This window comes from Neopsephotus bourkii, unplaced genomic scaffold (assembly GCF_033783945.1).
Source record: "Neopsephotus bourkii isolate Nb327-2 ecotype Australia unplaced genomic scaffold, CSIRO-AGI_Nbou_v1 NB_53, whole genome shotgun sequence".
Classification (NCBI taxonomy): Eukaryota; Metazoa; Chordata; class Aves; order Psittaciformes; family Psittacidae; genus Neopsephotus; species Neopsephotus bourkii.
Genome location: NW_026900570.1, coordinates 8,597,672 through 8,625,202, shown reverse-complemented (window position 1 = coordinate 8,625,202; position 27,531 = coordinate 8,597,672). Strand labels below are relative to the sequence as shown.

Here is a 27,531-nt window from a genome sequence, read left to right as displayed (position 1 = left end):
GGACAGGCAAAACTCTCAAGTTATATAATGGTCGGTTTTTAAGAAAGGGAAATTTTAATTTAAATACCTTCCTTTGACCCTTACTTCCCTTCCGTTCATCTTGCATAGATTTCTGCCCAAGCTTTGACTGCGAACAGCAATGCAGGATTTTACTGTGGAACATACCTTTGGCAGTCAGAGGAGACCATAGGATAATATTATTCCCAGATTCTTGGAAATTGAAGTATGAAATTTGTTCTCACCAAGCACTAGTCCCTGGATTTAGAGCTGTATTAACAGCTGTGTTTCTAGACTTCTGTCTAGCACTGGATCGGAGCAGGTTTTGTTTGGCTTAGACTTTTTTCCTTTCTGTTATTCTCCCTCCTATTCTCATTTGCACATCACACTGAATTTGGGGTAGGATCTCGGGCCTTTTTTTCAAGTGTGTTCTCTACAGGAGGTCTTTGTGATGGCCTGTGCTGGAGCCTCCCATCATGCAGGCATCCCTTTTGTGGAGCCATGAGTGCCTCCCCACTGCAGCTGAGTAGAAATTCCTGTAGAAACTTCCAGGATGCAGTGTAACCTACACTGAATTTGTTCCCGATACAGTCATCTGCTGGTTTTGAGCACCCTCTGACCATCTTGAAAATGTTTTTTCTACCAACTTGTAACTGTTTACTGGTTTATTTTTCTGAGGGTTTTCCCTTATACAATTATGTCTGAAGTTGAGGCATGGGGACATGCAAAGTGCACATATTCCACTTTTTAATACAGAGAATGGAATCTTCTGGCCAGGATTTTCTAGCCCATCATGATCTAGACAGTATTTAGAGAGACATTCTCCTAATGTTTTATTAGATAGTGAGTGAGATGTGATCAGAAAAAACATTCAAAGCCAGGCAGCTTTGGAAACTATTGTAAAAGGATGTACTAGAGCACATGCTTGGATGGAATGGGACATGTGTAAGGGGGGAGAATAGTAGACTAAGTGTTTGGAAGAAGCAGTAGGGTAGCAAGTGATGGATGATCACAGGCTGCTACTAATTAGCCAAACTTAGTTGTAATTGGACATGGGGTAATTACCATATTGGTTGCAGAAGGGGATACTTTTGATGACTTGAATAAGATCATCCTTTTTCAATTTTTTGCTTGGTTTACGGAAGACCAAGTAGTAATGAAGTCCTGTTTGAAGGGTAACTTATCCCAAATATGTCACAATGTTCAGTTTTACACTACTGAGAGCAGAAGAGTTGTTTTTTTTCCAGCAGTATGGTAATATTTCTACTTCCCAAAATAATGTGTGCATACAAATGTCTTAACTCAAAGACTAATAATCTCCTCAAGAGAATAGAGCAGACTCTAGATGGAGGATAGCAGCTGTGGGGACACCAAACTGCACCAGTGGTGTTGAGAATGTAAGTATTTGCAGAGTTGTTGGAGTGAACTAGAAAGAGGGTATTCCATAGCAGGATATTTCTTCAAGCTCTGGTTTTGGTCTGAGAGAAAACAAATAATAATGGCAATATAGACTTCTCTTTTAATCTAGATTTAATCAAGGGCATTTACAAATAAGCTGTATGACCCTTCATCTGCCTACAAATAATAAGGGCTTGAGGTAACTGACTGTGGTAGAATTGAGTTCTCTCTGCAGAGGTCTGTCATTTTGTATGTCTTTCTCTCCTTTATGAATAGAAGACAATCGAAGTGTTGAAATGAGAAAGTCACAAATGAAGTAAATGGAGAATGGGGGTTAGATTTTGTGAGTACAGTGAAGACTAGTGCAGCCTGGATTAATGGTAAGTGTCATTTATGTGAATCAACAGTATTAGCTGTCTTAAGGCTTCTGCATTTCATTTGTTGATGTGTTCATTTGTGATTTTTTTTTTAAACTTCTTTAGAGAGTTTTGTTTGACAGCAAAGCATACGTCTTCAGGAAAATTAATGTGCAATCAATCATCTGTCTGTAAATTGTGGAATTTATAGTACTACAAAGGTTATACATAGCTGGCAAAAACTTGTGTTACGGGAAATACAAAGTTGGCTTTAAAAACGCTGTTGGTGGTGTTGATTCTTTTTTCCTCGGAGAAATCCAATAATAAAAATTGATTTAGTAAGAGAAAGGGAGGTAAATAAAGATACTTTGCAAGCTCGTGTTCTGTGCTAATAATGCCTTTATTTTTTCTGTTGCTTATTGCTTTCTGTGGTGGATTGAAGGGAACAATTTTCCACTTGATTATATATGCATTACTGTATGACAGTTGGAGACATCCTAATTTATTACAGAATGGATATGAATTTTTTCTAGTGATGAGAAGTGGGAGGGAGTGCATAGAGAAAGATTTTCTCATGACAGTTAAAAATAATGAGAAAAAATTGCTTGGGGAAAAAAAACAACCCAACATTTCAGCAGAACTTTCTGACACCAATTTACTTCAACACTTCTCAGCCTGCTCTCAGTCTCAGGGTCTCAGCAGTGCTGGGGCATCTGCTATGCATTCCGTGTCTCTCGAGGCCATGGTATTGTTTCTTTCTTGGCACATCAGAAAGATTTCCTGGTTTTAGGCTTATTGTTACCCTGTAACAAAATGGAGCTTTACATCTTGACTACCAAGACTCTCAGATATGTGCTGACTTCCAGGGTATTTGGGGCTTAAACACTGTAGTGTCACAGATGTCAGTCCATATTGCTTTCTGGGGTATTCACTGCGTGTACAGGTGTGTGTTATGTGTTACCCTATGAGGAATTTTAAGACATCATTGCTAGTTACTTAGTAGTATAAAATACACAAAGATTAGGCAAATCATATGCACTCTGCTCTGTTTCCTCTTCTGGAACAGTCTGGGCGCAAGAGCAAGATCCATGGCTCTTTTGCAAGAGCCCCCACGTTCAACTCTTCTCCCTGCCAACCTGTCCAAAGCCTGTCTGTGTCATCACTGTCCTCTTGCCTCCTTTGGTATATTCCAGTCCCCAGACTCATTTTCTTAGCTAAGAAAAGTAGCTTTTTTTCAGCCATTGTCATTAATCTTTCAAATACTTGGTATAAGAACGGATCCTTTAGTTGTCTTAATTTAGTGAGCACCTGCTAGGGTCCTCTCAGAAAGGATAGACTAAGGCATTCCAAGAGACCGCAGCTTTCTTAGTAGCAGCTTCTTCAAAATGTGAAAGTTTTCATAAGCTCTGTGTAATTTCTTCCCCTGAATCACACATAGCTATTGATTTGAAATTAATTCGTGTTGCTTTAGTGCAGACAGTCTCTGACAGACTGCTGTATGAGCCATGAGGTGCTGAGTAGCATACTTACAGCAAGAAACAATCATCCTTCCAAAAGGTTTAAAAGTGTGAGTGACTCAATACACCAAGGTTAAGAATCTAGGAGAATGATTCATGCAATTCCACAGTAAGCTTGTGGCACTTGAATACTTAACCTGAATCTCAGGAGTCCCAGCCTTTTGCCTCAGCTGTAATGCCAACCTTCTCCTTAACGTGCTGAAGAAAAGACAATGCCAGAAATACCAGTAGCCCATGGCTCATGGGTGTGAAGGAGTGCAACGTATGTTCCCAAAGCCAAGGTCTGCCGCCCATGGCAAACCTTTGAGATGGGTGTCTCAAAAATTGTTTCTGTTTATTCAGTCATCCTGGTATTTTGAAGAAATGGAGTACTGTGTATTTGCAGAATATATTTCCATATTTGGTTAATATAAAAAGTTGATATAAAAGTTGATTTATAAAATAATTTTGGGTATCTCTTGTCAGCACTGGTAAAGTGACTAAGATCTTAAAAAGACTCCAGGAATAGATTAGCTGTTTTCCACTTACTTATATGGGAGCAAATTAGTGTCCATTTATGGGAGTTTCGTCTGTATTTCTCAAAGAAGAAATGTAAGATAAACCCATCAAAATTAAAACCACTCATAAACTGATTTTCAGTGTAAAGATATTATTTTATTGAGGACAAATCATTTACTGCTTTTGAAGTCAGACAGATTGGAGACAGCATCAAATTTTAAAGGTTGAAAAAGAGAAAACAAAACTGATGCTAATGATTTCTCAAAGGCTGATACCTTTCAGCTAGCTTCACCTTGCTAGGACTTGCTTGTGCGGTAAAAATATGTCAGCTTAAACCTTGTCTGTCTTCTACACTGTTTTCCAGTTCTGTAAGGCTTCAAATAGAATAATTGGAACTTTCCTTAACATTGCAAAGTGAATTTTAAAACTTCTTTTCTGTGTTATTTTTGAAAATCTTAGCCTATTGCTGGTAATGAAGACAAAATGACTTCATTGATACCTGGAAGGCTTCCAGTTGCCTTAAGACCAAGGCATGTTGAAAAGTGATAGATAAAAGGAATGGGAAGTGACACTGCTGTCACTGGAACTGCTGATGTGTTACGTGCCTGAGCGTTTATTGAAAAAAAGGCTAAGGTTCAGCCAGTCCACAGGTTCTCAGAAAAAGCTGCCAACAACAGTAATGTCAATGTCAGTTCTGGTAGCTGTATTTTACATTGACTGATCTGCTGGTATTTGGACTGAAACCACTCAACTTACCAGATAGTATAAATGGGTGTAAATTCGCCAGATTCTTTTGGAGCTTTTCTCATTTACAACAGGAAGAAGTCCAAGTTATTGAATAGACCTCCTGTGTGCTTTTATTTATTTATTTTTTTAATTTACCCTCTTGCCTGTGTGGCTTCTGTTTTTTTTTGGTAATGACTTTGGTGATACAAGAGCGGAGGAACTCAGTTGAGATTTCAGCTACATGGATGTGTACTTCGGAAAAACATGTTGTTGAGCTTTCAAATGTGTAAGAAGCAGGTTTTCAGGCAAGCCTCCAAATCCCTCCCACATATCTGCAGATTATATAATCAAATCCTCTGTGTGTTCCATGTCTCTAGGACAAAGTACAAACAGCAAAGTGAAATTAATTCTTCCCCTTATATAAAAGGAGGCTATGAGCTGCCAAATTCTGCAGCATTATTACAGCAAAAGTAGCAGGAGTTTGTGCAGGGGGTGGTGAGAATGAAATACAGATTGCCTCCAAACTGAACACCAGCAATAGGTGAAACTGGTCAGTCAAATGATTTTTCTGCACAACTGAGATGTGAATGAGGCTCGGGCAAAGAGACTGTTCCCTTTTGGCAGGTGGTAAGAGGCCAGTTGGGTCTTGAAATCATGAAACAACATGGTACTTTCACAGATTTTTGAAGATCTATAAGGCAATGAGGGAACATTTAAATGTCACCGTTTAAGAGGATTTTTTATTTGCTTTGTTATGTTCCATTTGTTATTTGTCTGTCTAGCTAGCAATGGTCATGATTTATAAAGTGTGTGATGCAATGAAAATGCTACAGTTGAACATTTCTCTCCATCCAAAACCTGTTAATTTTTAGAAATGTGAACTTGTGGTATTTTGAAAAATACTGACAAAGCCCAATTCCACCAAAGTCTTGGGGTGTGTAAAAAGCAGTGGCACTTTTGATCTACATTTACTGAAGTGTTGAAAGTTTCTCTGGCTCTCCCTGGGCAGTGTGCACTTCAGGTGTAGCAAGCAGCCTGGCTTAGGCACTTTGGGGGGGTCAGGATCCAGTCCCTTCTTACAGCCAGGGCTTTTTCAAAACCTCGCTTTGTTGTATAAATGTGTTACAAGCTGTATGTTGAATAACATGTTTAATAAATATCAGAAGCATTCAGCCAAAGCTATTAGACTTTAACTTACGAGCCATATCTTTGCCATCCCATGGTCTGGTTGTCTCCCCTGCCTTTTTCCGAGTATGTTTTAGTATTTTAGATATTTAGATATACTTCATAGCACTGTCTTTCTTTTCCCTGTTCATTATACAGTGTTGCATGGCAAGTATAGTACCTCATTTTCTTCCCATTTCTGACTTTATGTTCATCTTCTTTGCTTTATTTCACACCCTGTTTCTTATGCTGTTCCACATACCTAAAGAAGCTGGCCACTGAAAAATGTGGGGACCATAGTAGGCAAAGCAACCCAGATAATAGCTGAAATGCCTCTTATGCTCCTTTCACAGACAGCAAGGGTCTGCAAAATCTTCTGAATTTAATCCATTTTCAGAGGCATGTGGAAGACAACAACTCAAAACACCAAACCCAAAACCTAAAGCTTCTGTTCCTCTCTACCCAAAAGTACAGTTCCTTCAGAACTAGTAACTCTAGTCGTTGTTTTACAAATCAGAGATGCATGGTTCTTAATATATGGCTTCAGTCTAGTTATATACAAGTAGGAAAAAGAAGGTTAGTGACTGATTCTTCCTGGATTCGTCCAGATCCTTAGGCAATTTGCAGTGCAGTGACTTGTATGTAGTAGATGGGACGTGACCATTAGTTCAACCAGAAAAATTGCAACATGGCAATCCCCTGACTTGAGGGTTAACTGGGGGGTAGCATGGCTGGTAGGAGATGAATAATTGGGCCCTTACTGAAAATTTGGTTTGGACTTATTTCAATTCTGACTCGTCTGTACCCTGGTTCCTGTGGTCAATGCACAAGGCATGCAGTACCTTCCTTTCCCAGTGCTTGCCAGAACATCATGTACCACAAAGACAAATGCATGTCTGGTCAGTGCTCTCTGAGGATGAAAGTCCATATGCTGCAATAAATGTGATGCTAGAAAGTTGACAAAACTAGAGCAGTGGAGAAAAGCTAGTTAATGTTAAACTGCTAGGCAATGACAGGTTTTCTCCTTGCTTAGAAAGCATGCTGATCTAGTAAATTCTCTGCTTTGGGTTTAGTTAATTCAGATATTTCAGTAGGTAAAGGATTTATTTGGTTTAATTTAGACTGTTCATTTTTCTAATGTATCAGATTACAATAACAGATACGAATACTGTTGGTTTTACCAGCCCTCTGTCCTGTCTCCTGCAGGAGCTGATGCCAGAATATGAAACAGAGAAACATAAATATTTCTTCAGAATACCTAGTTGCCCTACAATTGCACATTGGGAACTTCCTGAGCTGTTACTATGTACTTTGCAGTTCTCGATGAGTTTGTCTTCTGGGAACCTGTCTAATCCCTTTTGAACTCTTTGAAGCTGTAGAGACTTAAGTGTTGGGTAAAAAGTAGTTCCACAGTGTTAATGTTGCTGAAGGGCCACCTCCTCTTGTGTGGTTTGAGTCTGTCTGTACTAGTTGCATCTGTTCCCAGTTTCTATGACATATTTCCTGAATATTCAAAGCTCATAATTTTGAAGATTAATTTAGGTGTTTTTTTCCTAGGTCCCCCAGTTTTTTGCATTTATCTATATCTGCCATTTTGTTGACCAGTAACTAGGACATTCTTCATAGCTGATGGTAGTTTGCTAAGTCCTGTCATCTGCAAACTTTGCCGACTTATTAAATTAACCTGATGGTTTTGAATTTGTTGAAAACCAACAGAGAACAGTTGTTGAAAAGTGGTAATTTCATCCTGTGCTTCATTATCCATATTTTAAGCAGATTGTGTCTGGCTTTTCTGAGTGCTGAATATCTGCTTAGTTTCAGAGGCAGGTGACCTTGTTAAAACTTTTGGAAGGCCAGATAGGTTATATCTTTCAGATCCCTGTTATGTAAATGTATATCATTCCTTTAAGGAACTTCAGGCTGAGAGAGGTGGGGTTGTCCAGCCTGAAAAAAAGGCAGCTCTAGGGAGACCTTACAGCAGGCTTCCCAAAGCTAAAGGTGGCTTACAGGAAATCTGGAGAAGGGCTTTTTACAAGGGCATGTAGTGATAGAACAAGGAGGAATGGCTTTAAACTGGCAGAGGGGAGATTTGGATAAGGTATGAAGGAGGAAGTTCTTCACTGTGAGAGTGGTGAGGCACTGGCACAGGTTGCCCAGAGAAGCTGTGGCTGCCCCATCGCTAGCAGTGTTCAAGGCCAGGTTGTACAGTGCTTTGAGCAACCTGGTCTAGTGGAAAGTGTCCCCCTTGCCCTTGGCAGATGAGCTTAAGGTGCCTTCCAACCCAAACCATTCTACAATTTATGATTCTGTGATTCAGAAAATCTAAGAGACATGGTGTCCCATTACAGAAAGCCTGCTCAACTTTCCCTCTGTGTATGTATGTACTTTAAATATCACTATTGTTAAAAATAGGTTCTTTGTAAGAGTAGGACCTTCAGGCAAATATCACATGTTCATCTTATGTGGTGATTCCTGAATGTATGAAATTGTTGTTTGGCTTCAGGTGGGTTTTTTTCTGCTTTGAAAGGGCTGTTAGGGTTTGATTGGATATCTACTTCTATGCCCGCATCACTTGCCAGTAAAACTTCTGCTGCAGTGTCAACTATCTGTTGTGTTTTAATGAAAGAACCTCTGGTGAGATTTGAAGTGAGGAGGTATGGTCCTGAGTGAAATGACTCACTATATTTAATTCTTTTTATTATCAGATTTGACCTAGGCCTTCAGATTGGAAAATTCCATGTCTGCTTAGCAATTGCTTAAACATTTAATCTATGGTGTGATTAAATGCATTGCTGACAAGAGTACAGATTACTTGTGATGTGGTTGTTCTTCCCTGTCAGTAGACTCCTTCAGTAGATTGTCTTGAAGGAGACTGGGTGAAATCATCCTGATTAGTATGCTGCCTTAGGTATTATCTTTTCTGGTTTAATCCATTGTTTTTTCTGATTCTCTTTTGTCATAGCAACTCTGAAAGCAGTATTGTGTTGAGATATTTAATATGAAGTAAAAGCTCAAATAATTGAATGTGGCTAGTTAAATTAGCATTTTCCTGCCAGGCAATAATATGAAGTGTTTGTAACAAAAATGTTATGTTACATATGGTCTGACATTTACATGTAGCTTTCCAATAGCCTTGGTACATGGAACAATTCCCATAATCTGGAAATAAGATACTGCTGCTTAATAAATAAGCACCACGTAATGCCATTGTGACCCCTAAGTATGTGTTCTTCTTTTTCTGCCTATCTTGACTGAGGCTTGCAATCTGATCTGGAGAGCTGTGGAGTAAGTGCAAAATGGCACTGTAATTTTTATAATGCCTTGACCTTATTCCTTTCCCTCAGTTCCTCATCTGTAATGGAATTACCAGCACCCCCTTTAACGTTTTGGGGTGTACTCTGCATAATTTAACCTTGCACGTGTTCTCTGTGACATCTTTGGACCTTCCCCTTTCTTTCCAATAGTGCAGTTATCACTTTTCTGGTTTTGATCTGATACCTGCCTGGCTTTAGAATTTCTGCATGACTTGTAGCAGATCAGGTTAGCCTCAAGACTTCAGTATTACATGCAGTGGCTGTGTATACCTGATTTGGAAAACAAATAGGAAGTTGCTTTTATCCCTTTTTCAGTTGCCCAGAGCATGCATTAAGAGCTAGAGGGTTGCAAGATACTGGATCTGAAGCTAATTACTGCTCTGGGACTGAATGTTACTTATCCTGGGCACTGAGCCAACGTAATTTTGGGAATAAGCCCATCTTTGGGATGAGTTTGTGTATGATTTTGATTTAAAAGTAAATTTAAGGCTTTTCTGTGGCTTTTTAGAGATAATCACATATTCAGATTAATACAGTAAATCACAATGAAGATGGATGGCAGTATTTTAGGTCATTATAAATTCACAGCAAATAAGATACCAATATTCTGCTTTTTATCATTCTCGAAATGGTGTCTCCTATAGTGACAATTTTGCAGCATACTCAGATGTTAGAAGGTGCTTCTTCAAGATCAGCACTTAATGAGTCTGAACTGACTCTGAGATCAAGTGTCAGTTAAAGAACTCAATCAAAGACTGAGAATAATTGTCAATTAAAGATTGTTTTCTTCAGAGTTTAATGTATCCTTTTTATCCTTTATTGCTCCTTTTTCTTTGCCTGGTATATAGGGTACGTGAGTGTGAGTTAAGGGGTTTTTTTGATGACAGATGAAGGAACTGCAAGATAATGGGGTTTTAAAAGCTATGCTGTCTGGAGTATGGGCAAGAATTACATGGCTCCCTCTGAAGTGGGTATATGTTTTGCTAGCTGTTGTATGTGCTGTACCGTATGACTATAAGGAGGCTGAGCCTCCTGGGCTTAGGGACAGCTCTACAACTCAGTAGTGGAAGTGTTCAGTGGCTCACTTATGTGTATATGCATGCACATGCATTTTAGCTGTGTCTATGGGCTTTTGCATACATTCACGAATGTGAGAGTGCAGTGATGAGACTTTTAATTTAATGTCAGTTGCTTTTCAGTTTTAGGTGGCAAGCTGCATTTAGTCCTGATTTAACACTGTGTCTTGGTAGCATGGTAATTTGGTTGCCATGTGAATGCAAATCTGCAGGGGAAAAATTGAAAGCCTATTATTGTAGTTTACCAAGTATCCTGTGGTGTTCCTCAGAAAAGATTGCAAATTGTATTTTTGTATATTAAAAAAAGCCCTTGAAGTTACAGATGTATCCTTACAAGTGTTCTATAATACACTCACACAAGATTTTCTGAGAGAGCAGGATAGGGTTTTTTTCTGTTTATATTTCACAGATTACCTGCCTACTTTAGGTCACACAGCTCTGTAAGGAAGCAAAAGGAAAAAGAAGAGATCCTGGAAAAATGCCATTTTCACTGGCATTTATTAGAGTCATTTCTGTAAGGGAATGGGGAAGGGTACGCCTGTCCTGCTCTGCTGTGTTGATATAAGGGCTCCTCAGAACTTCAGTCACCATTATGAAGTTACTTTTTTTATAGATGAAGAATTGAGGTCCAGCTCAAGCTCTTATGCTGTGCTTTGCAGAATGTAAGACATCCTTAAGGTCATTCCATTTCTTACTGATCCACATGGCAATAATGCTTGTGTTTTGAGGAATGATGACATGCATACACGTTGGTGCAAAACTGCAGGTAATGCTTCAGTCGAAGATTCAGATTTATAATGTTAACTCAGCTGTGAAATGATGATGATTATGCTGCTGGCTTGGTATTGATCTGTGTCTTCAAGTAAAACTGGTTAACTTTGCTGGAGGTTAACTCAACGCTTCTGCTGACTAGTGTGTGTTTAGCTTAGTGACAAGTAATTCCCTGCCAGGTTAAATTTGTGGCAAGTGTGCGTGGGATCACAGCAGGCTTCACTTGAGGCATTGATGGCTTGATGCCTCTTTGGTGGAGAGCATAGTAGTACTGTTTGAATGTTTTGAAGTGACAAACAAAATAATGTGGTATGGCAACAGCTGGGTGTCATTTGTTTAGGTCTGTAATGGTACTGTTTTTATACATCTCTAAAAGATGTTGCATGCATTATGTTACATGATTATCGTAATGAGTTGTAAGTGAATCATAATGTATTTTTATATATTTATGGGAAGAAAAATAAGATTTTATTTAGTTATTAATAATTTTATTTTAAACTCTTTCACAGCTGTTTACATTCCATTGTATCTACCTTTAGATCTAATAGGGGAGAGTAAATTAATTTTAAAGGGGTGTGTATATATGTGAAGTAAAAATGCATTAGGGAAAAAGCATTTGTGGTACTCACACACTGGGGCATTAGAGAAATACAGAATTTCATTTTGAGGTTAATAGGACAGTGGCTTTGTTCCTTTTGTTGATACACATGCCTTAAGGAGGCAGTAGTAGGGTGTTCATAAGCCCCACTGGAAAGAGATGATGAAGCAGTCCAGGGGGGAACATTCTGCTGCCTTATGTAGAAATGCACTTGGAATGGAGAGGTGTTTCTAAAGGGATGCATGCTGATATGATCACAGCTAGCGTGTGTTGGCTGGCTCGGTGTCATTGAATGGAGGAAGGCTATTAGGAGAGAAGGTGGAACTGCGAAACTTGAGTACTGTGTTCTCAAGTGCCATAGAGTGGTGTTTAGTAACAAAATGGAAAGGTCATTAGTGAGAAAATGAGCAATGATGGGGGATGCACAGCAAAGTGTAGAAGTGCAAAGTAAGATACACACTTTTTATGTGTGCACTGTAGTTCCTGTCTTTACCTTGCATTTCTTGAGGGCAGCCATAACAGGTATGGTTACTGAAAAAAACATTTTGTGGGAATGATTTCATATTATTGTTTATATTATTTACAATATTCAGAGCAGACCATGCTTCTGAAAATATGATGTCAAGCCTTGCCCCATCTTTGTATTCCAGCAGCAGAACTGAAACGTGCATTTCCTTGCCTTTTGGTAAGAAGCTTTAGGACAGCTGCACTTGGCTTCAGCTTTGTTTCTCTGACACTGTGTTCATCCAGATGAGCCTCCTCTCTGAGGGAGGCTGCAGTGTTTGCTTGGTCTTGCGCTGGCCACCTCAATCTGCTGGGCTAAAACCTGCATCCTACTTGATGCCAAAGAGTCAGAAACGCTGTGGTGGTGTGGGTGGATAGGTGATGCATTTTTTTGTTTTCTTAACTTCTGTTATATCACTAAAACTTTTAAACTTCATTTTGGTTCCAGTTAAAGCAAAAATGAGTAAATGCAGTACTGAAATACCTGAAAGACATTTGTGAGATGTACTTGAGATTGAAAAGATTTATTAATTGGTATCTTTTCTAAACATAAGGAGATATTAAAGAGGCTTACATGTTGCATAATGTCAAATGATTTAATTTGCTCTCGAGATGTGTCTAGTTAGTTGGGAAAGACTCCTGTGAAAGGGATACAAATCTTCAGAAATGATACAGAACTAAAAATCCTGGATACGAACCTTGTTCTGCAAAAAGTTATAATGTGATTTTTCCTTCTAGAAGAGAAAATAAATACAGCTGTGTCCATGAGAACTGCTCTGTTGTAACTTGGCTGACTGGTCAGGAAAAACTGTACAGAAACAAGCATTATTTGCCACAGAGGGCTCCTTTTATTGGTGAACTATCTCTGTCTCCCTCAAAAGCCATGATCAGAGCAGAGCCTGGAACGGAGTCACCATGTAATTGGAGCTTGCTGAGAAATGTCATGCCTGTCCTTTGGTTGGAATGGTACTCGGAGAATACTGTAGCTCCAGGGTAGCAAAGATCACATCCAAGTTTTTCCAGCGACCTAGCCAAACCTGAAGGAGTTTACCCTTCCAGCCAATTGCCTCTTGAAAGCCTTCCAGTTTCCAACTTTCGTTTCTTTTCATAATCACTCTTAAAGTTTACTGGAACGTTATCATTAACATTCATTCTTACAAGAATACGGCAGGCAGTAACACAGCTGAGAGACATTTTCATTTGGGGTAGGTTAGCTGCTGCTCACACTAGACATGAAGTACTGTAAAAAGGTACAGAAGCATCTTGTGGTCTGACACTGATAAATCTTCATGCTGCGATTGTGTGATGTTAGAATGGCATAATCTGAAACTTCTGGTAGTGGATCTCACATCTTGGAAGCTTTAGTGTAAAAGCAGATGCAGTTATTGTTATTACTCAGTGGAGTCAGCCTATACAATTCAGTCTTTATTTTGGCTTGAAAGCTATAAAAACTTCTGAACAGAAAGTATCCCAGTGCTTTATTTATTTATTCATCCCAGTGAATTATTTTAGTCCCAGTGCTTGGCACATCCCACGTTTTAGAGACATTAATGTACAGAAGTCTCAAATGGAAACTTCAGTACTAGATTTAGTGCTATGGTTTCCCAAATGTAGGATTGTATCATGGCTCCTTTGCATAAATTATGGTCATGTAAACTAAAGTCTAAGAAAATGGATAATAATTGTGAGAGATTGCTTTCTTCAGTCTTGTTTCTTTGCTCTCTGTTCTTTTTTAATCTTTGCTTTTTTTCTTCATTTAACTAGAGACAGATGAGGGAGATTGTCTTAGCTGAGGTGTCCATTTAACTCGTACCAGCTCCTGAGGGAATTATAACAACATAATAGTGTTTAAGGGAAAATTTTTGTTACTGTACATTGAAATGGCTGATTGCTGTTAATAGAGGGGAGCAAGCCACCAGAGTAAAAGAGAAGCGGAAAGGCATGAGATACACTGGAAGCTGGAGCAATAACTTCATTCTTTCTGCCAGCAGGAGAAGTAACATTTCAGGTCCTACTGGTACCATGGAGGTGGCACGGATGTGCTATTCTGCAGCCGCATCAGGGCACACTCAAAGCCCTGCTCTTAGCATCTCTTTGAAAGCCCTTTGCTTCCCTTGAGTCACCTGTGCTTCCCTTTCCTTCTGCTTTCCAGGCAATTGTTTTCTCTTACCTTTTAACATGCTTCATGGAAGGGTGTAGGGCTTAATCACTGTTCGTTGCTTGAATTCTCTTAATTCCTTGATAAGCACCAGTGTGGTGTTTTTGTTGTCTTACACCCACCAGGCCATACCAGGCAGTTGCTCTGTAATGTCAGGCTGCGGGTGGACAAATGATAAAGTAGTTAAGTGATTTGTGTAGTGCCTGGTCAGCTGCAGTTTCCCCTGTGGCATGCCCTGGACAAGTCTGTTCCTACCTGAATTCCCTTTAAATAACTAAAAAAGGATGTGATATCTCATTAAACTGATCACAGAATCATGGAATACCAGGTTGGAAGGGACCTCGAGGATCATCTGGTCCAGTCTTTCTAGGCAAAGCATGACCTAGACTAGATGCTCCAGCACCCTCTCCAGCTGAATTTTAAGTGTCAAACACTGGGGAATCCACCATGCCCCTGAGATTCTTCCAATGGCTGATTGTTCTCAGTATAAACAATTTTCTTCTTGAGTTCAATCAAAATCTCCCCAGGAGTAACTTGTACCTGTTACCCCGTGTCATTTCCATGTGACTCCTTGTAAGAAGGGAGTATCCATCTTCTTTGTAGCCACCCTTTAAATAATGAAACATAAGTGAAGCTATCTCTTTCCTTAATGATAGTGGTGGTTACGCAGTGGCAGTGATAGATAGCCTATGGTCCCAGGGGTGAAGTGAAGGAAGGAAAGTAATTCCACCAGATTATTTCAGAGCTGCCTAAAATAAGAGTTTTACTTAGTTCAGACTTTAGTCCATTAGTGAATTGGCATCAGAGCTTTGGCGGTGCAAACTTACCCAACTTTCATTGTTCAAAAGGAAGGAAATAACATCTTTCTTTGCTGATAAACGCATTTCAGACCTGCTCCCTGCGCTGCAGCCCACATGCACTGTTACAAAAGCAGCAACTGTGTTGGTTTTCCTGTTTGTGTCACAGCAGAAGCTTTGATGCATGTTGCTCAGAAGTTAGTTGCTACAGCACCCATCCTTCATCCTCTCGTGGTGTCTGTTTCTATCTCAATAGGCTCGTGAGTTGGAGAAACAGTTATTTTTCTCTGTTAAAATTTTGCCATGAAACATTTAGTCTCATCCTTTCTGGTTTTATCCTGCCTAACATATTCTGACCACAAGTCTGAAAATACAGCTTGTTCTGAAGAATTACAACAGATGTGCCACTGGAATTTGCTGAGGTTTTGTGCTTAATAATTTAAATATTGCTATTTCTGAAGATTTTATAGAACTTGGGCTAGAGCCCACTGGGATCATCTGATCTGACCTGCATATGAATCATAAGACAGTAACTTGCATGTAGTTATTATTAAATTGAGCCTAAATACTCATGCTGGACTAAAGCCTAAAGATGTTTGGCAGAAGCAATCTTCTCAAAGGGGAAAACGTCAAAAAAAGTTTAGTGCATGTTCCTTGGGTGTGGAGCTTCAGTGACTAATTATCCTCCCTTAAACACACACACACACTCATATGCACACATAGTTCATAATTAAGATCTTTCTGCTTTCATTTTCCACTGGTTTTGTTATGTTGTGTGCTAGATTAGAGAGGGTTTTTAGTACTTGATTCTTCCCCTGTGAAGGAACACGTGAACTGCAGAGGCCTCCTAGTTTTCCTTTCTCATAGCTAAATGGTTTGAACTCAGACTATCATTTGAAGGCATTTTCTGCAGTCCTCCAGTCATTCTAGTAGTTCTTCCCTACACTCATCTGAACTTTATTCTTATCCTAGTAAAAAATCCATACTGAAGCTATATTCAGTAGTTTTGGTTTCAGTAACGCTTTTTAAGATATTCTTTTGGGATTTAAAATCTTGCCTGAGTTACACCCCAGATCTGAAGCTGAATTGTTCTGTTGTTCATTTCTTTTTATGTCTATATTTGAATGCAGTTACTGTAGCTTTAGGAGCTAAGTTTCTCACATTGTACATGGTGAACCTCATTGTGGTCTTCTGGTGGTTGTCTTAAACTACTTAAACTTCAGCACAGTTATGTACCAAATTAAGTTATATGCAAAATCTACTTCTGACTTTCCTTTGCCTAGCCAAAAATTAGGTTTCATTTAAATATTCATCTATATAGATACATGCATGCGTATGTATACATGTATTTATAGACACACACCTTTGGTTTGTAACCCAGAGAAAGTGAAACTCCTGAGATTTTCAAGGTGTATCACAGCATTTAGGTGTTTACAACATGGGAGTTACAGTTTGCAAACTCAAAGGCCCTTTAGTAATGAAAAAAAGCAAATGTGATCTTTGAACTATGAAAATCTGTAGGAAAACGTTCCACATTTATTTAACTGGAAGGAACATGTGCAGTGAAAGATTGTTGATTTGGACTGTCTGCGAGGCAGTGACTTTTTCTTAAAAGCTGATTTTAGAGTGCAGGGTAACTGCTGGAAGAAGTAGCCACTTTAAACCTATCGTTTGTAATGCTGTGATGAGTCATAGAGCAGACTGCTAGCAATGGAGAAAGTTTTTGTGCAGATTTCAGTAATTGAAATTCTGGGTCTCATTTTCCTTTCTCTTGAATAGTCGATGTTGCTTTTCTGAGTTTCAGTCTCTCTTAATCTTTGAATATTCCATTCCCAAATGGGTAAAACTTTCATATTATGATTGGTTTTCATGATAGTTTTAAAATGCTAGAAGGAACTACTGGTAACACTAAAGCAGTATGAATATATTATTTTCTTTAGGATAGAGGTTACCTTTTGATGGATAATGCCCTTTGGTGATGAGTTATTAGTTTCAGATATTTGTGATCTTTTTGTTCTGTAACATGGTTTCTAGTGACAGATTTGTGAGAATTTGTTGCCATATTAAAAAAGGCATTTGTCTTCAAGTTGTACAATAAATTAGGACATCTGAGATCAACCGGAGACAGAAATCTTGTGTGTTGTGTAGTTTCATCCATTATAATGCTTCTGTATGGCAGCAGTGGTGGCCTGGAGTCATATGGTCCCACAGGTGGCCTGTGGGATGCTTGGATTTGCCTAATTCTTTTACCTGGAGTAGCTGGGAGTGACTGAGTTGCAGGTACAGCAAACAGTCAGTGCTTTCTTCTGCCTGCAAGGCCGCGAGGCCTATGCTGTTCCTCAGAGGGAGGTGAGGAGCCAGCCTCTCTCAGCAGCACTTTTCTTCTACTAGCCACCTCGCACTGGGTAACGTGCCCTAGTGGACTTTGCCACAGCCCAGACCCTCTGATTTGTGTCCAGACAATTTGAGAAAGAGGGATGTGTTTGATGGCTACTGTTACTGGGGATGATGTGAGAGACGGGATGTGGAAAGAGGACACGTGGTGCTTTGTGTGGTTCAGCACGGGGAAGGAGCCATGGTCACTGTCAGTAGGTAGCTGCCTCTCCCAAGATGGTTCAAAATGCCTGGTCTGGCTTCTGCAGCTTCTGAGATTGGGTTTTGCCAGCCTGTCAGCTTCTGTCAGAAGACTAACAGCTTATCCAAGAGGCAGTGCTTTTAGGTAGTTCTTGCTTTTTTTTTCCAGAAAGAATTTAAGTCCTCTGTTGGTTTACTGCTTTTGCATAATAGCCTTTTATAACACAGGAATCGTTAATAGTTGCAACTTGACTGCAAGATGTGGAAATCGGTTTTCTGTTCAGCCCTGCAAGCAGGCTGTAAGCCTGTACCAGGTTGTTACGACTCTCTGAGCAGACAGTTTTCTAGGCCTGAAGGAAAGGAATGTTTCTCTTGTTTAGGGGCAGTGTTTTGTAAGTTGAGTTCAGCTTCATGTTGCTAAGCCTGTTTTGATGACTGAATTTGCATTGCTGTACCTCAAAAGATTTGTAGAAAAATAATCTGTAGTGGTTAAAAAACAAAAAAAAGGCATTTTTTGTTTATGGTAATGTGTTTTGCTGTTTGATAGAAGATAAAGAAGATGATAAAAGACATTGCATTTTGCCATTTAAAAATGCTGATTACATACTGAATTGCGTGTTGAATTCAACCTAATGGAAAAATTATCCTGAAATGGAAAACAATCTTTACCAGCACTATATATCTCAAGGGGTGATTTTTTTATTCTTCTCTATAACCAAATAAGATGCAGAAAGTACCAGGAAAACATTCTTTCTTATTCGCAGTGCTTTCAAGTCAGAACTCATAGTAGTAAAATGATATTCCTAGAATCTTCTCCAAACTTGGCTGCAAATCGTGGTTTCTGGGAGGATCAAAATGACTTTTCCTTGAAATTCTTAGATTTCTTTTCCTTTGTGGCTTTGATAAGAGTAATAATAAGCTCCCTTTCCAACTGAGGAATTGCTCTTCTGTGTTTCTGGGTTGTTCTTTGTAAGAAGATCTTGTTTATTCTGGAAGTTACATCCAGGTAGCAGCAGCATGTCAGGCTGCTCATCTCATGGGTTGCAGAATGCAGGCAGATGAAAAGGACATCAAGAGAGCATAAGGGGGAAAATACAAAGTGTGTTTGTAGAGAGGTATTTGATCAGGAGAAAAAAGCAGGGAAGTGGAACACCTCATAAATTGGTAAATGAAAGGGAAAAGGAGAAAGAGAGTATGGTGATGGATGGTGAAGGAACAGGGAAAGCTGTAGACAGAAGAACTTGACCCCTGAGCAGAAAGACTTACTTTTTATTTTCATAAAACTGAAGGCTTAATTTACAGTTTTGCTGAGCTTTTACAGAAATGTGAGAGTCAGAGAAATTTAGAAAACCTGGGATAATCACAGAAGATAAACATATCAGTGCTTATATGTAGTCTCACATAAATGCTTGTATCAACTGCAAGAGAATTTATTTTGCATTAAATGCAAGAGAACATAAGAGAACTAAGGTTGAGACAGCCACACTGGGAGAGCAAGAAAGTGCAAAAATGATGTGCTGTTTTTAGTAGCATGCTTTCAAGTGGATGCAGGCATATAAGTTTTGACAAATTGGTAGTGGCATGGAATTTATGAACAAGTAAATTCAATGATTTTAACCTCAATAGGGAAAATATTCATAGAAGTTTGTATAAAGTTTGATAGATTTGAATCTTTAACCTGGTAAATGTTTTTTAGAACTGGTTTGTTGGTTTGGGGGTTTTTTTGGAAGTTGTTGCAGCAAAGAGTATGTTCATCTGTGAACTATGAGGAAAGTTCCAAGTTTTTGTAATCTTGACCATTTGAAACAGTGTGGCCTGGACTTTTTTAACATTCAGCTGCAATAACTATTTATTTTAACCACATCTAATCTTAGAAACCTATATATCTACAGAGGGTTGCATATTTGTTCTGTGATACTTAATTCTTCTATAATTATATATAACAAGCTCTGTTCCTGTGCTTAGCAATGGCTTTGGGGCATGGTGAGAAGAACCTGACAGTAAATTGATAATTCCTGACTTCCTGTGTACAAACTTATCAAACTGCTTTGTCTCTTTTAATCCAAAAGCAGCCCTTAGAATTGAAGTCTAATCCCAAAGCTGTGTTGATGCAAATGATTTGCATGCCAAAAAGAGCCACTTGTGTGACGAAGGATAAAAAAGTTGGCTTCAAGATGTGTTTTGTTTTACAACAGCTGCCTACGTATGTAAATTTGATCTTATTAAAAAGAATGAGAAAATCTGCGTATGCCATTGGAAATCATAAATGTTTTTGTGTTTTTCTTTCTTTTTTTCCAGATTTGAACATGGAGTTCAACCCATCAGATCATCCACGAGCCAGTACGATATTTCTCAGTAAATCACAAACAGATGGTAGGTTACTGAATTTATTACTGTATTTGCTATTGTAGTTATCTCTAATGCCTCTGTTAGAATGCATGGAATTGTCTTTTAATATATAATTGTCTTCCCCCAAAAAAGAGGCTTTTAGGCATCATGTTAAGAGTTTAAAGAAGTCACACCTTTAATTATTTATTTTGTCAGACCAGTAGTAGAAGGTGCAGGTTTGAGTTCTGTCATGCACTGAAACTGTAAGTTCCAAGTAGGTATGGTATCAGAACTACAGGTATGGATAAAGCCCAATATAACAATATTTTAGAAATGTTTTCCTTGAATCTGAATCCCAAATTTCCTGTGTAACTCTTTTATTTTTGAAAATTCCAAACATTAGGAAAAGCTTCTGGGAAATGTGTGGAAAGTATTTTCTTCAGAAAATGCCAGTTTACATTGACTAAGACGACAGTCCAGAGTTTCCTCCGAGGTAGCTGGTATTGTAAATGTACAATATACAAAATAAATTGCTCAGTACTAGATTTTAATAACAGAACAACATTCCACCCAAACTTTCTGTCTTCTTCTTTCATTATGGATTCGATATAGTCATATATTTGCTTGGAAATATTTTTTTTTCACTTGTAGACAAAATGATGTCTCTGGAGTTATATCTGCTAAGCAAGCCTCTTGGTAGAGTTAGTAGAATAGAAGCCATTTATTCTGGTTTATTGATTCCCTGTTGGACAGGTATGACATGTTGTTTTAGAAGTAGATGAATAATCAATGCAAAACACATTATTTTCTACCAAGACTTTCAAAGCAATTCCTACATTGTGATTCTGATTGTTCAGTGTGAATTCTTTGTACTTCTTTTGCTGCCTAGAAATGCCATTTTGATTTACATAGTAAACTGCAGTGTCAAATATATGACTTACAAATAATGTAGTTTTCAGTGATTGTATATTTCTTGCTAATTTTTGCACATGACTAGAACAAAGAGGATATACATTTAGGTCCTAGTTGAAGAGTTGATTATGTGAGTACCTCTGTTGCCCTTCAGTTGTACTTCTGAATTCAGCCCTGGTTCTGTCAGTGCCTTATAAAGAGGTTTTTTTGTATTATATGCCATTTTAACATGGTTTGGTAGTCTGTAAATTAATGATAATTTTTCCATAGTACACTGTATTATGAACACTGATTTCTATGTAGTGTTTTGAGGCTGTATAATCCCATATAGATGCTGTTTCTTGTTACAGCTTGTTGAGAAGGACAAAAAGAAATCCCAAGTCCAATAATTAAAATTTTGACCACACCTGATGATTATTCTCACCTGTAGTAATAATAATGGTTAATTTATTTCAGTATGGGGTTCACCAGAAGGTTTTTTTTAAATAACAGTTTACAGCCGTGCAAAAGCTGGTCTGTGAAGCTTTGCTCTAGCTTAAGAACAAAGAACAACTCATTTTTGAGCAAGAAGAGTGAATTTAGGGAAACAATATAGAAATGTTATCAACAGGAGTATAAGATCTGTTTAGCTATCTTTGATAACAGTGGAAAAAATCCAAAGACTATTTTGCCTGTACGAAAGAAAAAAGATTCTGCAAATGTTTCTCTACTGATGTATTGTCAATAAAACATCCCATTCTGCCGGGACAACTCACAGTAGCAGGTATTTTACTTAGCTGTGCTTTGGGCCCCTTATGGAACCAAGTGAGCTGTTGGAGTTACCGCATTATTCATGGAGGTTGCCTGACACCAAAATGTAATAACATGCTTGTTAAGGGGCAAATATAAGGGTTGCTTAGGATGCGTAGGATTGTATGCTGACAGCCAGATGGAGTCTAAGGGACCCCTACAACTTCTTAAGACAATATAGAAGAGAAGAGCTGAGCTGGCAATATTGAAAACACCTAGTAGGCATATAACTGCCACTCTCCATCATGTATAGTTATGGCCTGGCAAACCTTCCTGTTGACTGTGAGTGAAAATACTTCTATAGGTAAGACCAGCAGACATTTGAAATACACAATGGATAGCTGAAGGGCATCGGGTCTCAAGGTTTTGTCCAGGATCTGGCTGTGACTCTTGAGTGTATATCTCATGTTTTTGAAGTGGGAAACGGCCAAGTCTGTCGCTACATGCTGAAGCAACTTGGCAACATTACCTTCAGGCAATTCTGTGTATGGCTTTCTAGTAGCCCTGTACTCTTGCACTGGTAATCACTGGACACAGTAGTGTCCTGGAATAGGAGCTGTGCTTGAGCTGCTTGTAATCAACATGTGGGTGGGTGAAGAACAGACTACCCCAGATGGGATAGGCTTCCCTGGATATTGAATGGTCTGAATTTCCCATTGTCCTGTGAAGCTCAGATGCAATGCTAAGCATCTTAGTTTGTCCTGTTTCTCTTACTAGTCTGCACCCTTAATTACCTGAGAGTTCAGTGAATCTGTAGAAAAGTTGAAGACACAATAAATACTAATTTGACTCCTAACTAAAGTAGCTTTTCTAAATGTTTCCAACTCTGTGGGAATTTTCTAGGTGCTGAATCATCATGAGTAATTCTCCAGGTTCAGGGACCTAGTAAAGAATTTCCCCTTTTTTGTCTAACTTCTGTGAGTGCTTTATGCAAGTTTTCCCTTGTTTGCTGACTGTGGCCTGTAAGCGGGGGTGGTCTAGGGTACCGAGAAGCTGTGCGCTATTTATTTAGTGTGTGCTTGTGGTTAACCCAGGGTTTACAAACCTTAACACTCTAATAATGTAACATCCTGTCCTTTTAATAGCAAGAACACAATGGTTGCTACTTCAGGGTGCCAATAATGGTCTTTCCTGAAAGTGGGTTACAGCCGCCCACCTCTCCTAACTTACATCAGGCTTTACACACACAATTTACTGGCTAAATTTTTCAGTATTGGTGCAACGATGGGTTTCAGGCAAGGAGGATTTTGAAACTGTATTTATATAGTGGATAGAAGTGAATTAAGCTGCACTTACTCGTTCATGTTGACTGGGAACAGTCTCCTGTCTTGAATAAAACAAAAAGAAATGTTTTGAAACTCCCAAAATGTGAGACATTTTGATTGATGTAATCCTCAAGGATTTTGGTCTTTGATTCTGATGTGGGTAGCATTAAGGTGGTATATAGAAATTGCACAGAGTTCCTATTACAGCTCAATGAAGAACACATATATACATAAATATACGCATACACATACGTACGTGTGTATATGTGTGTGTATTTTCGGACCCATTTTTATTTTAAGATAATACATTTTCCTACTACTGCAGAAATTCACTAGTAACAGTTGAAAGTGCCTGCAGAATAGGAACAGGTTGTTGACCTTTAAATGAGGAAAACTAAGACAATTTGGCAGCATCTTGAGCTTCACTTGAAGCATTCCAAAACTTTCAAGTTTTAAAATGTTAGTAAGAAAGTAGAAGTTTAATTGTTTAAACTGACTCTAAATTTGTCTAGCTTCAGTTTCTCAAAACCCTGTGCTTGAAAGCTGAAAGCTTGAAGTTGCAGATAGGAATTTATATTACAAAATGATGGTTAGTTATAACACTACGGTCCTTTCTGCTGAAGTCCACACTGTGCTGTGTGAGTTATGCAAAGTATTTTTAAACTGACTGAAGCCAAGTGATGGAATTACCCCTTTACATTCATTTTAGCTTGACAAAAACGGCCTTTTGCCTTGTACAGTAATTGTCTTTCCCTTGTTTAAAGACTATTTCCCTTGTTTAAAGAGAGGGTTGGGGTCACAAGGGACAGTGGCTGTGACAAAATTCGTTTTTGCTATGCCCGATTTCCCACTGGCCTATGTTGTGGAAAGAGTTGAGCCTTACACTATGGCAGAGTGGGCCAGAAGTGCAAAAGCACAGCTGCTGCCTTGTAGTGCCTTACCTGGGAATCCAGGCTGAATTTCTGTTGTATGGGGAAAACAAGGGAAAGGAGGTCAACATGTTGCTTGGAATAATGTGCAGCAGAAGCAGTGTTTGAGCAGGGAGAAGTGAGGGGTGTGTATAAATGCATTACTATAGGCTTCTGGAGATTGGAAATAGCAAATGAGAATGAGCTGAGTGATGTTCTTGCTTTTGTAAATACATGATTTCATGGGGAATTGAATAATGGATACAAGGGAAAATACAGTAAAGAAAAAGCAAGGTAGGGGAAAAAGGTAGGGAAAAATGGAATTTGGAGTGTATGTGTAGCCCATCTTTATAGGATTTTGTCCATTAGAACTTTGTATGCGGTATAATTGTGATTAAAACACTGTTAAATACTTATCTGTGTTCAAAATTTCATGGTTAATAGGTATTAGTTTTCAGTTATGTACTCCTATTAGGTTTACACGCAGCTTATCAGAATCAGAATTGCCTGTATATTGCAGCATACAATACTAGACAAATAGTTTGGCTATTCCTTAGAAATTAGTATCTACCATCATTTTGGTGTTTCCTTTTCAATTACTTCTGTCCCTTTCTGGTAATAAATGCTGTGAAGGGAACTAAAGTGTAGTGTAATGTTTTACAGGACTTAAGGTAGTTTAACTATTTACTAGGCAATCAGAATTTTCCTGCTGTTCCTGTTTAATTCTGTTTCTTATATAATGTCCGTAATTGTGGATCTGAGCATGTACTAAGTGACATGGCTAACATCTGTCATGTGTGATTCTCCTTTCTGCTCCCTGGGAGGAAAATTATGTAAGGATTTTTAAAAGTCTTTTCATATTTTCATTTTATGTCTGCATTAAATACAGTTATTTCACAGTATTCACACATACAGCCTTGTTTATGTGAGATCGCTTGCTTATAGTAAATCATGAATAACTGCTTCTCATCCAACAGGGAATGGACAGGCTATCCCACCATTATGAACACTCTTATTTTGCTAAGTGTATTGGGTTGCACAGCTTTCAAATCATGGTGCGCCAAAGTGCATTTAATCACCTACAGCATGAAACCATTTTAATCCTGAAGTTTCATTTGTGTTAGTCGCCTTCAGACTTGTAGCTTAAATGCTTTGGTATTTTCACTGGAATAGAGCTCCACAGGCTCTCTATGGGGTGAGTTAATGGGAAAGTGCTTTAAAAAATTAAATAGAGTATATTTAATCAGCTGTAGTAAGCATTTGCCTGACAATTAAGAGTTTGTATATCTATCTCCCTTTTGTTGCTGTTTACTTTCTGAATATTTTGGCTAATCGTGGCTTTGACTTGCAACCCTTGCTTGTGGTGACTGGTTCATACTCACCAAAGTAATGTATTTTCATGGTTATATGTGCCCTCAGTAATAGTTTCAGGTTTGCACCTAATAATTATAGAAGGCAGTGGTGTAATGCTCCTCTATGGGAGTTAGTGCACAGTAGACTCTGATGAGAATTCGCAAACTCCATGGTGTAGATGTTTAGCTGCTTTCATGCCTGTAGTGTAGGCCACTTTGCAGCAAGGTACCTTGCACGAAGGCAGTGGTGGCTCAGAAGTACATACAAGAGAGCTGGTGAAGGATGCCTAATCCATTGCTAACTTGGGACTGTATCTTACTGCATATTAACTTTCCCATGCGGACTGACGCTTGGTGAAGTACCCAAACGGATGAGAATTTTAATCCATCACCACACTAGTGAGCGTAAATGCCTTTATGCGTGCAGATACATGTTCTTTCTGTGTTTGATATGTAAATATACTTGGTTAGTGTAAAAGCAATTATAATGTTGCACATAGATAGCCTCCTGTTCTTTTTGTTATAAATGGTATATAAGAAACTTAATCGGGAAAAATAGTCATGTAATATTTCTATCATATTTTGTGTTTTTGCAGTGAGAGAAAAACGCAAGAGTCTCTATATAAACCACGTAAGTGAAAATGCCTCGCTATGCAGCTTTCTCCTTGTTGTCTATATTATACAGTAAATAAGTTATCACACGTGATTTCCGTATTGGTGAGAGGGTGCTGGTGCTTCAAATGTCTGTTCTGCATCAGGATCCAGAAGTACAGGTCTTGGCTATTGAGTTAGTGAAATGGTGGATGTCTTGAAGACAATATCATGCTCACAACCAGTGTACATAGGTAACTGGTACTTGGGACAAAAAGCTGCACACATCAGTGTAAGTTGTAAAATTATTACAAAGCTCTCAAAACTTTAAATTGCATTTGTATGCAAGTTTGGTTTGTCAGAGAGCTGCAGCATTTCATATTTACACAGAAGTTCTGAAGTGCCTGACCAGTGTTGATGCAATGTAAATGCGGACTGACATGTGCTACATGCTGAGTATGAAGATGGGGGTTTGTTATGCTTGTGTAACCCAGGCATTTTTCAGTTCAGTTCTCTTCTGCTTGAATCAAATTCATGGTGAAGCTGAGAGCAAATCCCCTGTAGCCTGCTTTGGACCAAGGTCTTTGCCCCAGTTAGTATTGTTTGTACTAACAAACAATAGTTTGTTAGTACAAAGAAGCACCTGGAACCAGTGCAGTTCCCAGTATGTTAAACTTTGTGCTGAAATGTCTGGAGTTACACCTCAGTAAAATTTAGGAGGGAAAGAACTAATTGTCTCCCAGTGGTATTTGCATTTAGGGTGAAATGGGGAGTTCTCAAACTCTTCTCTATCTGTAAATATAGGCCATCATTTCATGAATCATTTTTAAACCCCTGCAGTTGTTGAAGGAAAAGGATGTGATTTATAGGCTCTGCATCCCTTTGTGCTGGGCAAATGTGTGCAGCTCCAGGTAAACTGGACTGGAGCACAAATGCAGGCATGGCTAAAAGCAAAAATGGATCTGCTCCTGAATGTGATTGCACCCTCAGAAAGGGAGGGAGGGGTGAGAAGGCAGGACTCCTTCATTTGTTGGCAGAACTAGTTTGTGCTGAGTGTGTCTGCAGTTACTGCCTGGCTTCAAAAGCAAGCTGAGATTTTCAGTTTCCCAAGAGTTAAGATTTTGAGAAGTCATGAGATACTGAAAGGCTTATAAAAGCCTTAAGGCTTGCCCCACAAGTTTAGCAGATATTCTCAGTACTTCTCACCTCCTGTTCCCCTGTAAAACACTTCCATTGTGTACGGTGCCTGTGAGGGTGGCTAGCAGTGCAGTTGTATTGCTATAAAATTACTTGTAAAGTTATTGCACCGGGTTCCTCTAAATTTAATAATGTGTGCTCAGGAACTTCCAGCATGCTTTGTAGCCTGAAAGGTTTGTTGACTTGAAAGGTTCCATGCAAAAACAATAAATATTTAGACATTGCAAAGCAAGGTAATAACTGAATTTCTGTCACAATCTGCCTTGTGTCATGGATGAAATTCTCAGAGGTCCTGAATCATTTCATGTCATATGAAAGATGTGTTCTGCATTAGGCAGACTGCAAGTGGATTCCTCTGGTGGATTGAACAAAGATGGCTATTACACATATTGCTGGAAGCACACTATTGCAATCCTTGGTATAAAATATTTTTAGGCAATGCTGGCTTGTGCAGAAGAGGACAGGATGATCAGATCATATTACTGAAATGTTGTGTTGTTGGGAGCTCAGTGTAGGAGCTTATCCTGTTGATACCCTAAGCACTAAACCTCTCCCAAGTATCATTCAAAGCATTGGCTAAGGTTGCACCAGTGTAAACTTCCCTCATTAGTCCGGTTTACTGCTATCTTAAGTCTGACTTCTTTCTACTTACAAAGCACTTCTAAATTACAAAGCTAAAAATACCCTTTACGAAGCCAAAGTCCTTACCGTGGCTTTCTCTCTCTGTCTGTACTAGTCAGT

General features: G+C 38.8%; 1 protein-coding gene across 3 annotated transcripts in view; it reads left to right on the top strand.

The window, feature by feature from the left end:
* The window catches only part of CCNY (cyclin Y), a 120,709-nt gene that overhangs the window by 52,737 nt on the left and 40,441 nt on the right, over positions 1 to 27,531 (top strand). The window contains exons 2-3 of one of the 3 annotated variants that reach the window (XM_061349873.1): positions 19,747 to 19,821; positions 25,599 to 25,633. In XM_061349873.1, coding sequence (XP_061205857.1) covers positions 19,747 to 19,821; positions 25,599 to 25,633 — 110 coding nt within the window. Of the gene's footprint in view, positions 1 to 19,746; positions 19,822 to 24,274; positions 24,484 to 25,598; positions 25,634 to 27,531 lie in introns of those variants that run through there. The other 2 variants (XM_061349882.1, XM_061349892.1) reach the window with 2 other exon arrangements.